At 39.9% G+C, this 13,005-nt stretch overlaps 2 protein-coding genes across 2 annotated transcripts in view; one reads left to right on the forward strand and one right to left on the reverse strand.

The window, feature by feature from the left end:
* PRSS48 (serine protease 48) overlaps positions 1 to 2,998 on the forward strand; it is a 7,262-nt gene extending 4,264 nt beyond the window's left edge. Inside the window, 2 exon segments of the mRNA XM_032412989.1 lie at positions 2,337 to 2,600; positions 2,603 to 2,998. Of these exon segments, the coding sequence (XP_032268880.1) occupies positions 2,337 to 2,600; positions 2,603 to 2,707 (369 nt within the window). The 3' untranslated portion in view covers positions 2,708 to 2,998.
* The window catches only part of SH3D19 (SH3 domain containing 19), a 172,595-nt gene that overhangs the window by 137,862 nt on the left and 21,728 nt on the right, over positions 1 to 13,005 (reverse strand). The gene's annotated exons all lie outside the window — the stretch shown is intronic.

The raw sequence follows: 13,005 nt of genomic DNA on the forward strand, positions 1-13,005 counted from the left end.
TATGTGCTGGTGATACAGCTAAAATGAAGGATACTTGCAAGGTTAGGGTTTGCTCTTGAATTTTTTTTTTTTAATATGAGACTTTAATTTTGACCTGGGTTTTCCTGTATATAAACAGCAGTAGACTGGGAATCAGGAGACAAAGGTTCTGACGATAATGCTTGTGTTATGCTGAATTACCGATGAATTTAACCTCTTCAACTTTTGATCTAGAGAAATGCTAACTTTTGGTTACTGGGTTTTCACAGACTTGTATATTTTTATAAATATATTAAGAGGTTGACACAGAACTGCCAACTTTATTTTTTCAAGTAAGAACATTTCACTCTATACTTAAAAGATGTCATTCCACTGTCTCCTGATCCTAACTGTCCAATGAAGAATCGTCCATCATTTTTGTCTTCCTCCACTGAGTGTGATGTGTTGTTTTGCTCTGGCTGTTTTCAATATATTTACCTTCACATTTGATTGTCAGAATGTGATGGGGCACCTGGGTGGCTCAGTAAGTTGAGCATCCAACTCTTGGTTTCAGCTCAGGTCAGCAGGGAGTCAGCTTGGGATTCTCTCTCTCTTTCCTTCTGCCCCTCCCTTGCACATGTGCATGCTCTCTCTCTCTCTAAAATAAATAAATAAATCTTAAAAAAAAAAAAAAAGAAGTTTGAATGTGATGTGCTAGGTGTAATTTTCTTTGTATTTATCCTATTTAGGATTCATTGTTTTTGTTTTTTTAAATCTAATCTGTTCTTTTATCTTTTATCAAAACTTGAGAATTTTTTCATTCATGACTTCTTCAAATATTCTGCCTCATTTCTCTCTCTTCCTCTTCTAGTTGAAAGAGAAAATGTAGGTTACACCTTTTGATTTTTTTCACACAGTCTCTGATACTGTTTTATTTTTACCTTTCTCTGCTCTTCAAATTGGATACTTATAAATTAATCTATATTCAAGATTACCTCTCTCCTGTCATCTACATTTTAGTGTTAGGTTCATCTAGTGAAAGTTTTCTTCACGTATTTTCACATATTTTATTTTTTAGTCCTAGAATGACCACTTGGTTTTATTTCCTTTCCCTCTCTCCCCCTTCCTCCCTCTCTCCTCCTCCTCCTCCTCCTTCTTCTCTCTCTCTCTCTCTCACACACACACATACACACACTTTTCTCTATCTCTGCCACGATGTCCTATTTGTATATTCATTATTTGCAATCAAACAACAATGGAACATGGTTTGACACCCACTAGGATGGCTATTATCAAAATAGATAATAACAAGAGTTGATGAGGATGTGGATAAATTGGAATCTTCATACTCCTTCTGGGAATGTAAAATGGTACTGCTCTGGAATTACTATTCTTCAAAAGGTTATATACAGAGTTACCATATTACCCAGGAATTCCACTTTAGGTATACACCCAAGGGAAATAAAAACATGTCCACAGAAAAAATTATGCATGAATATTCATAGCAGCATTATTCATAATAGCCAAAAAGTGAAAATAATCCAAATGCCCACCAACTGAGGACCAGATCAACAAAATGTGGTATTGTGGTATATCCAAATAACGGAATAATTTTCAGCCATAAAAAGGAATGGAGCACTGATAGATGCTACAAGGATGAACCTTGAAAACGGAATGTTAAGTGAAAGAAGCTAGACACAAAAGATCATATATCATATGGTTCCATTTATACAGTATGTCCAGAATATGCAAATTCATAGAGGCAGAAAGCAGATTACCAGCTGGCCTAGGGCTGAGAGGAAATGAGGGTGACTGTTAATGGGTATGGGGTTTCTTCTGAAGGTGATGAAAATGTGGTGATGGTTAAACAACATTGTGAATATACTAAAAACCATTGAACTGTACACTTTAAATGGGTGAATTGTGTAGTATATGAATTATATCTCAATAAAGCTGTTAGAAAAAGAGACAGCAAGATTGAAAGACAAACCATCAACTACTATCACTATCATTTTACATAAGAAAAGATTATTTTAACACTAAAAAAAGGCAATAAGAACCTAAGAATAGAAAAATAAGGACAGTTCATTCAATTGAAATAAATTTACCTTTAAGGAAAAAATTCATCACATTAATTTCTCTTTTTTATCACAGATATAACTACTGATATATTTAGCTAAGGTCTCTGCCAATTTCAAATTGTATGATTCTAGAAATCCCATGATCTTCCCCTAATGCAGTAAGAAGTCCAGCTCCCTCTAGAGTTCTCCAGCTCCATGGGTTCCATTGCCCCATTCTAAGGAACTCTCCACCTCTTGTGACCACTTTCCTCTTCAAGGTCCCTTTTCACTACACTCACGACCTTTATCTTTCCTCAGGGTGATTCTGGAGGACCTCTGTCATGTCATTTTAACGGTGTATGGACCCAGATAGGACTAGTAAGCTGGGGAATAGGCTGTGCTGAATCTCTCCCTGGAGTCTACACCAGCGTGATCTACTATCAAAAATGGATTAAGACCACTATCTCAAGAGCTGAGGTCTTGGGTGCCAATAATTTGGACTTACCTGACTTCCTGTACCTTACTGTACTGCTCTCTCTGGCTCTGCTGGGACCCTTCTGTGCCTTTGGGCCTAACATTGTACCAGGAAAGTAAACAGTATAGCTAAAGCCACTGGCCAAGTACAGGGTCAGGGTGGGAATACACAGAGATTAAGCCCCAGGAGCAGAGAACTCACAGAGAGTCGCTAAGAACCCTGGATTACTTCATTAAAATAATTAGAAATGATTTTGGTTTTGAGGTTCTTTATTCTAAAAGTATGTTTTAGGGGTTGGAATGTGAGTAGCTGAGAAATAAGGCTGCTGCTTCTGTGCACGGCATTCTTTGTCCCTGACTATGAATCTTACAAGGCAAGAAAGGTACCTTCTATGAATAAGTAATTATGGACACAAATAAATGGCTACTGGAGAAGAGGGCAAGAAAAGAAGTATCTGTGAAGGCAAAGGGAAGTCCTCAGGAAATATATTAAGAGTTTACTTTGGGGCGCCTGGGTGGCTCAGTTGATTAAGCGACTGCCTTCAGCTCAGGTCATGATCCTGGAGTCCCGGGATCGGGCTCCCTGCTCAGCAGGGAGTCTGTTTCTCCCTCTGACCCTCCCCACTCTCATGCTCTCTCTATCTCATTCTCTCTCAAATAAATAAATAAAATCTTTAAAAAAAAAAAAAAAGAGTTTACTTTGGGGGCCCCTGGGTGGCTCAGTTGGTTAAGCGTCTGCCTTCGGCTCAGGTCATGATCCCAGGATCCTGGGATCGAGCCCCGCATCGGGCTCCCTGCTCAGCGGGGAGCCTGCTTCTCCCTCTCCCTCTGCCTGCCACTCCCCCTGCTTGTGCTCTCTCTCTCTTGCTCACTCTCTCTCAAAAATAATTAAAAAAAAAAAAAAGAGTTTACTTTGGGTCCATGGCTTGCATTATGGGCTTCTTGTCTATATTACTCACTTCCTCTCCTAACCTATACTTTGCCTCTGCAAGGGGTCAAATAAAAAATGTGTATATATAATTCATTTTTCTGAAATTTTTACTTTTTGAAATACCAATGTGACCTACTACCAAAAAATGGATTAATGCCAGGATCTCAAAAGCTGAGGTCTTAGGTTTCAATAATCTGGACCTGCCCAGGTTGTTTAATGTTACTCCAATAATAAAGTACTTTAAATGTTTAATAAGGACAGGATAACATCCCTTGCTTAACTAGCATGCTTCTTTTTATTAATCCATCCCATGACCTACTATTTCCTACTTTACCTAGGCTTCCAGGAGCTCAGAGCTAAGTTATATACTCAATTTCAGTCATTACCTTTATCCTAGATTATTGAGTATAATTCCATTCACATCTCTTTTTATTTAAATCATCCTTGGAGCGCCTGGGTGGCTCAGTCATTAAGCATCTGCCTTCGTCTGCCTTCGGCTCAGGTCATGATCCCAGGTTCCTGGGATCGAGCCCCGCATCGGGCTCCCTGCTCTGTGGGAAGCCTGCTTCTCCCTCTCCCACTCCCCCTGCTTGTGTTCCCTCCTTTACTGTCTCTCTCTCTGTCAAATAAATAAATAAAAATCTTTAAAAAAATAAAAATAAATCATCCTTCATTTCTCATTTGAATGAACTTGAAAGTTTTATTGCATCTGTGTCTTTCATGGTAAGTCAACTTTCAAAAAACCCAACTTTTTGGATAAACAAATACCTTTAATAGGAAGTGAGGGTAGATTCAGAAACTTAAAATCCTTGCTAGCCGTTAACCCCGTCTGTCTTCTGGACGGCCACTACAGCCCCTACTGCCGCCAAACCCCATGTCCCTTCCCTCACTTACACCTATGCTCAACTCCATTTATTCTCCACAGCATTCAGACTAGTTTTAAAAATAAAGATTTTTTAAAAATAAAGATTTTTTAATACATTTCTCCCCCCATTTTCCCTGCTTCAGCACTTCAAAGACATCTCCTTGCTCAGAGGATAAGGGGACCAAAGTCCCTAAGAGGGCTGACAAAGCCATGCAGGTTCTGATCCCCGCCTGCTTCTTCAGCCTCACAGCACCCTGCTCTCCAGGCTTTCAATTCTTCACATGTTCCAAATCCCCTCTCAGCGCCGGACTTCTGCATCTGCTATTCCTGCTCTCCTACTGCCTTTGCCTAGTTAATTCTTACTGTGCCTCAGATCTCAACTCACCTTTCACCTCCTCAAGGAAGCTGTCCCCATCTCTCCCGACCAGAACAAATCCCCCACTGTATATTCTCATAGCATTATGGAGCCCTCCTGCATAGGACTCAACACAGCTGTAATATATTATTCATTCATGTAATTGTCTAGTTAATGTATGTCTTACCAAAATGTAAGGATTTTTGTTTTTGCCAACCACTGTATCCTAGTTTCACTAAATACTTGTTGAATGAAGGAATGAATGAATGATGATCACTCAACCTCTTCGTTTCCCCAACTAACAACCTGGGTATTTTGTTTATGGAGGTAGCCCAGAACCTGACACAACGTCTTACACAAAGTAGACTTTCAAATATTAGTTAAATAAAAGAATGAAGGAAAGAACACTTCAGTCTTGTTCTCCTTCTCATCTCTCTCCAGCCATAACAAACAAAGGAGAGAAAAGAGCACATAAAACAGGTAAATTGGAAGGTTTCTGGAGGCAAGGATTTAAGCTAGGCAACCGCTGGAATGACATAGAGGGCAAAGCAAAATGGCAACTGAGAAAAAAGAACAAGAGAGAAAAAAGGGGCAAGAAAGGAAAATAGAGGAGAAAGGACAGACTAAGATCAAATCAAACAGGAAGAGAAAGCACACAAAAGTATGTGCCAGGACAACACAGCAAGAGGACATAAACAAGGTCAAGAAAGCCAAAATATTGCTTCCTATCATTTCTCCAGACTCTTAGGAAGCACCTGTTCTGCAGCATGGGATCTGGCAAAATTTTTCTCATGAACCAAGAGGTGAAACTTAAAAAACTTTTGGAGGGACCAGACCATTCAAAGGGAAGAGGACCACATGACCTCACTGTCCTGGCCACTACTGGTTGGATGTACCAGGGATAAGCACCTGATCAAACAGCTGCCCAGAGGTGGTGGGGCAGTTGGCCTAAAATCTTACCTGACAGATGCACTCAATACTGGACAACCCAACAGATCCCCTCCTGGGAAGTGTGAGTATGCATCGTATAGTATTCAGCATGCACTCAACAGGATTAAGTGCCCACCGTGTTCTAGGCACCATTCTGGCCACTGAGGATACTGCAGTACATTCAACACATCAAGCCTGCCTTCATGGAGTTTACATTCCAGTGGGGGAGAAAGACAATAATCAAATGCAAAATAAATATTTGTTATAATGTCATGTATAGGAAAGTCTGATAAAAACAAAAGAGAAGAGGGCGCCTGGGTGGCTCAGATGGTTAGGCGTCTGCCTTCGGCTCAGGTCATGATCCCGGGGTCCCGGGATCGAGTCCCGCATCGGGCTCCCTGCTAGGCGGGGAGCCTGCTTCTCCCTCTGCCTCTGCCTCTCTCTCTCTCTCTCTCTCTGACTCTCATGAATAAATAAATAAAAAAAAAAAAAAAAAAAAAAAAAAAACTTTAAAAAAAAAAAAAACAAAAGAGAAGAAGCAAATAGAGTATCACGGTGGGGGATTCCACTTTAGATAGGGTGGTCAGGGAAATTTCCCTAAGAAGATGACATTATATAGAGGTCTACATAAAGGAGGATAGGGAAAAAAAAAAAAACCTGAGAAAGAACATTCCAGGTAGAGTGAATAACAAATACAAAGGTTCTGAGTTGGAAGTATGCTAGGTGCGTGTGTGAGGAAGAACAGAGAAGTCAGTGCAATGCTAGAACACTGTGAGCAAAGAGGGAGAAGGGGATGAACTGAGACCAGAGAGGGTGCTGAGGGCAGGTCCTACAGAGCCTGGAAGGTCCCTGTAAGGACTCTGAATTTTATTCTCAGTGCAATGAGAGGGCACTGGAGGGCTAAGAGGAGGGGAATGATGAAAGAAGAACAGAAAATCCCCTACCACAGTGCATCGGAGTATGCAGAGGACATGAGGGGGCTAGGATGGTAGAGAGGGTAATCAGATGGCAGCAGAGTTAGACAAGCAGAGAGAATAAGAATCTGATACCAACGTACTAATGAGCAAAACACGAGGGCTACGTACAGTATCCTGGAGCATCAGTGAGGAAGGTTTGACTCCATAAGGCTGTGTGTTGTTGTCTGCCCTACTCCCCACCTGTACTACCCTTACAATAGGGCCCCACAAACCAAGGTGAAGAAAAGCACAAGCCCAGGTTTCTTACCATCTACCTTATAATTCATCATTAAGACACCTCCCTAACTTCCTATTTGTCTTTTTTCCTTCTTACCCAGACCAATGTTCTTCTCCCTCCTTCATCCCACTTCTACCTCCAGGCCTTGTTTTATCTGCCCTCTACTCCTGAAATACCCTTCTCTCATAAACCTCAACCCACTTATTTCTGTCTATTGGTTAAGAAAAAGAGGTAGTGAATATCTAAAAAGCACACTGAAAGGACCCTAGGAAATGGTTTTAAAAATTAACAGGAAGGGCGCCTGGGTGGCTCAGTTGGTTAAGCGACTGCCTTCGGCTCAGGTCATGATCCTGGAGTCCCGGGATCAAGTCCCACATCGGGCTCCCTGCTCAGCAGGGAGTCTGCTTCTCCCTCTGACCCTTCCCCCTCTCATGCTCTCTGTATCTCATTCTCTCTCTCAAATAAATAAATAAAATCTTTAAAAAAAAAAAAATTAACAGGAAATGGGTGAACTATATGGTGTGTGAATTATATCTCAATAAAGGTATTTTTAAAAAACAGGGAAATTTTTCTCCTGTTTAAATAAAAATGATTAGTCTGTATGTATTTAGAACTCTCTAAAGATCTTCTAAATAATCCTTGTGACCATTTCAAAAAAAGGTTCAAACCAATTACATACATTTTCTGTTTCAACTGCTAACACACAAAATGTAAAGCTTAACCCAGTATATGATACAGCAACTGGTACACATTGCCGGGGGGGGCGGGGAGCAGGGGGAATCAATAAACATTTGTATTCATGCAACTAAAATGTCAAGTACTTACTGGTAACAAATTTAGTCAATGACACCACAAATGACCAAATGGGGAAGAAATAAATAGGGACATCTTTACACTCTATTTTGGAGGGGGGCTCAGCAGCATTTCTGCTTTAAAAATCTATTTTAATTTGTAGAATACTTTATTCCTCGGAATATCTGATTTAATATGCTCCAATTTTCACTTTCACATCTTTAGGAATTTTGCTAAGGTCACATTTAACAAATAAAGCTGTACACTAAGGCTGTCAGCAATTTTCCCCCCTAAAAGTGGGGGAAAATTATATAACTATTTCCAGATCTTTTATTAATATAACAAATGGACTATTTCAAGTAATCGCCCATTCTTCCTTTATTTCACCCTATTATTTCCTTTATTTCACTATTTCACTTATTTTCCTTTATTTCACTTTATTTCCTTTATTTCACTATTGTAAAGTCACCCTCAAAATGTGGGGACATTCTGGAAAAAGAATTCAAAATAATAAAATGTGGAGGTTGTATTTTGATGTTATTTCAACAGTGGCTATTTTATCTTTTCAGATGCTTGACTTCATTCTGAAGCTATACTATTCTCCCCACCACATATGACTATGTGTAGTTTATTTACATACTAGAAATCAGCTGAGAATTTTATTAAACATATTCCTTCTTCAGGAAAGGGAGGAAGAGGAAGGAGTCACTCAAAATAACCAGAGGTTAGACTCATTATATTCCCTACTATCAACATTAAGAGAAAATGTTCGTTGTCCTCAGAATAAAAAAGATTGAAATCTTTAATAGGAAATTCTAATTGTTGTTCAGGATAATCACCCTCGACCGACCCAAATTCTCTCCATGGCATCTTCTACCATGTAAGTGTTCACTTCCCCTCGCCATGTGGTTGGAAGAGAGTGATTGGGGTCTAGTCCTGTGGCACTTGGTGCCACTCTTACGACACTAGCCCACACTACCTTGTACCATAATTAACTATGAATACCCAGGAGTGAAAAGAATAAGATAGGATGAGGGCCTAGGACTCCAAGATGCTAAAAGCTCCTGATTTTAGTGGAAATTAGTGATAAAAGGATAGATTCTAGATGCAGTTGAGTAAAACTGAGATAATGCTTTGATTTAGATATTGATTTTTTGATATTTTGATATTGATTTAGATAGTTGATTTAGATATTTGATTTAGATTTAGATATGATGTGAATGGACTGGATGTGGATGATGAGATTGGTAATTGGGATAGAAGGATGTGAAAGAAAAGGACCTAAAAAGAGAAATCTAGAATGACTCCTAGGTTACTGGCCTCAGAATGGTCATCCTATTAAATGAAATGAGGAAGGATGGAAGAGGAAAAGATTTGACAGGCTACCCAATCCAGTGGTACCTGAATTCCCCCAAGGATGTCAATCTTGTAATCCCCAGAACCTGTGACTATGTGACCTTATCTGGTAAAAAAGACTTTCCCTACATAATTAAGTTAAACATTTTGAGATGGAGAAATTATGCTGAATTATCTGGGTGAGCCCAACAGAATCACAAATTTTCTTATAAAAGGAATGCAGGAGAGTGGGAGTCTGAGGTGTTTTCACGACTATGCAAAAGACACACAGACTGAAGCAGAAGGGAGAGAGGAGCAAAGATGCTATGCTGCTGGATCTGAGGACGGAGCAAGGGGCTACAAGCCAAAGAGTGCAGTCAGCCTCTAGAAGTAAAAAAAGGCAAAGAGATGATTCTCCCCTAGAGCCTGCAGACAGAACGCAGACCTACGACACCTTGATTTTAGCTCAGTGAAACTGATTTCAGACTTTTGATCTCCAGAACTGTGGGACAATAGATACATGTTGTTGGAAGGCACTAAAGTTGTACTAATTTGTTACAGCAGCAACAGGAAAGGAATACATTCATCTTAGATTTGAGAAGCCTATCAGATACCCAACTAACAATGCCAAGCAGACAGTTTGGAGCTTAGAGAGGGCAAGACTAGAGAAATAGACTCACAAGAATCTGTTTGAATTATGGACCCTCTTCCCCACACTCTCACCCTGCGCCCCAAAACACTTATGCCTACACACATTTTCATGTAATTTCAAGATGCTCAAGGATTCCTAGAACCTGCAGAGTATTTTAAGTAACCACAAGGCAGCCTGTTCTAACCCTGATAAGAAGACTGTTCCCTCCAAGGAGGAGGGAACCAAGTAACCCTTTCCTTTTTTAAAGATTTATTTATTTATTTGAGAGAGAAGAACGAGAGAGAGGGAGGCGCACGTGCACATGACAGGGGGGGAGGGTCAGAGGGAGAAACAGACTCCCTGCTGAGCAGGGAGCCTGATGCAGGACTCGATCCTGGCACTCCAGGATCATGACCTGAGCTGAAGGCAGTCACTTAACCAACTGAGCTACCCAGGCACGCCCTCCAAGTAACTCTTCATTAAAAAAAAAAAATCTTTAAAAATTTGTTTCCCAATACTGCTTATAAAAAAAAAAAATCAGAGGGGTGCCTGGGTGGCTCAGTCGTTAAGCATCTAACTTTTGATCTCCACTCAGGTCTTGATCTCAGGGTCCTGAGTTCAGGCCCCACATAATAGAAATGTTACAGAAATATCTAACATAGAAAGTTCAAATCCCCCATGTAACCACTGTACTTCTCACTACCACCTCTTACACTCCTCATGCTTAAGAATGTGGTCAGGATGCCTCTGACTCCTTATTTAACTGTTTATACATACAGATGTACAGTTGTGGGTTTTTTTTTAAGCTTGCTTTAAAAAAAAAAATTAAGCCTGCTTTTTAAAATTAGCTTATAATAACACAAATGTGTGGTTACAACATCTGCAAAGCCTCAGAGATGAGAGATATTTGATTCATTTTATTAATAATTCCATATAACTAGGCTAGATAAAAAGGATAACAGTTGGCTGATCAAAGGAATTTTGTGTCAATGAATTTTTTAAATAATGAAAACATTTGGCCTTAAAAACTAAAATCACTAGATCATCTTCAGAGGCAAGTATTTGGATGTCAGGAGAAATCTCCTAACCCCCTATGAGTTCAATGAAGCTATTTTTACTTCTGAAACAGAGACCTAACATGAAAGACCTCGAGGAGATAGTATTCTAAAAAATGCACTTTTTTCCACATTCTTTTGTCCAGAAGCTGCTGAGTTGGTATCATAAGGAAAAATATGTTACTTCACTAAAAGAGGCCAAATAAATGACTAGTTCCAAAATGGATACATTTTAAAACTTCTAAAAGCAGGTCACAGAGAAAGCAAACAAAACCAATGTCAACCTACCTTTCTTTGCAGCTCATCAGGCCTAACCAAGCTCTTCCAAGAAAGAAAAATCCATTGAGCATCAGGATAGGAGCACCCTTGCTGTTGGACCATACTCAAAACTGTACACAGTCAGCGGGGCGCCTGGGTGGCTCAGTCAGAGTCCAACTCTTGGTTTTGGCTCAGGTCATAATCTCAGGGTCATGAGATCAAGCCCCTCATGGGGTTCCGCTCGAGTCTGTTTGTCCCTCTCCCTTCCCTCTGCCCCACCCTCATTCGCACAGCACTCTCAAACAAATAAAATCTTAAAAAAAAAAAAAAACTGCACACAGTTTTGCACAATATTTTTCATCAAGTGTTTGAATCTCTACAAGTGGAAAACATCTACCAAATACTGTGTGAATTCATAAAATAGGCTCTAGAAAAATCTTTCTTGAACAAAGACAAGCATAACAGGATAGATCTGGGAATTCCCAGGAAAAAAAGGTGCAAGGCCACATTAAGAAACCTGAGTTTTAAGGGGAGGATACGATGTACAAGACACTGAAAGATTTTAATGCTGGGGAAGAACATGGTCAATTTGCATTTTAGAAAAAAAACACTTTGATGGATGTGTAGAGAATGAGTTACAGAAAAGCAAGTCTGGAGGGAGAAAAGCTAGGTACAAGGCCGTTGCGAATGGTGAAAGATATCTGGACCAGGATGGCAGCAATGAGGACAGAGAGAGAAGACTGAGTCAAGGGCCACATAGGAATATATGTTCAATAGAATTTGGTAAGAGATGATTAAAAAATATAAGTAATCATGGTGGGGGAGGAATTTAGGAACTCTACCTAGGTTTCAGGGTGAGAAATATTGGTTAAAGACATTAAGAATCTAGGGCGCCTGGGTGGTTCAGTTGGTTAAGCGACTGCCTTCGGCTCAGGTCATGATCCTGGAGTCCCTGGATCGAGTCCTGCATCGGGCTCCCTGCTCTGCGGGGAGTCTGCTTCTCCCTCTGACCCTCCCCCCTCTCATGTGCTCTCTCTCATTCTCTCTCAAATAAATAAATAAAATCTTTAAAAAAAAAAAGACATTAAGAATCTATTAAAAAAAAAAAAAGAAATCCAAACAGACACATTATATTCTTACACTGAGCATTTATCAAATAAGCAAGTTGAGAGAATTAAAATATATTCCAAAAGCTCAATGGGCCAATTTTTAGTTACTTACTAGTTACAGAAAGTTCATGAAAAATAACACACAAAGAACCCTAAAACCCAAGTTTTTGCCATGGTTCCAGTCTGCTCACACTAGCGAACCTTTAAGGAGGCTGTGGTAGATGATGCTGTTCCCAATGACTCACAGCCCTCCCTGGAGAAGGATTATCCACCCACTCAAGGTGCCAGGGGACTTGCAGGGCCTCCAGCAGAAAGATTACACTTCCCTACATCACTAACATTGTTGACCAAAGAAATGTGAGTAGAAGTAATATAAGCTACTTCCAAACAGAGGTTTTAAGAGGTGGCACATGATTTGTCCATTGTTCGTTTTCCCAGTTAGGGATTGCTCCTTCAGCCAGGATCCCAGAATGAAGAAGACAAGTGAGGCTGAGCTATAGCTCGCCAATTGAATATAACTGTTCTAAGATACTGAGCTTTAGAGGTTGTTTGTAACCACAGCATTAACAACAAGGTATGACAGATTTATGATAGACATAGGTGTCTAACAAATAACAATATACGATTTGTTTGTTTCCCCTCTTCCAGTTGAATTTTTCTGTTGATCTACTAAGAAGCAATCCTATGGTTAAAAAAAAAAAAAGTTGGCCCAAGTATCCCAAAACTAAACTGGAAGGAAACTTGTTACTCGGTTACAGCAAACTTTTTCCATAAAGGGCTGGACAGCAAATATTTTAGGCTCGCGGGCCACATGACTGTCAGAACTACTCAACTCTGCAGATACAGCACAAAAGCAGCCACAGACAATATGTAAATGAATGAGCATGGCTGTGTTGCAATAAAACTTTATTTACAGAAACAGTGAGTCAGATTTGGCCCATAGGAATTTAGTTTCCAGATCACTGGCCTAAATCCTTTATACTGTCAATGATGAATCTGAGACCCAGAGAGATTAAATCAAGGTCATACAACTGGCTAGTTACAATTTGAGCATTAGA

The sequence above is a fragment of the Phoca vitulina genome, unplaced genomic scaffold, assembly GCF_004348235.1.
Source record: "Phoca vitulina isolate PV1807 unplaced genomic scaffold, GSC_HSeal_1.0 scaffold14, whole genome shotgun sequence".
NCBI lineage: Eukaryota > Metazoa > Chordata > Mammalia > Carnivora > Phocidae > Phoca > Phoca vitulina.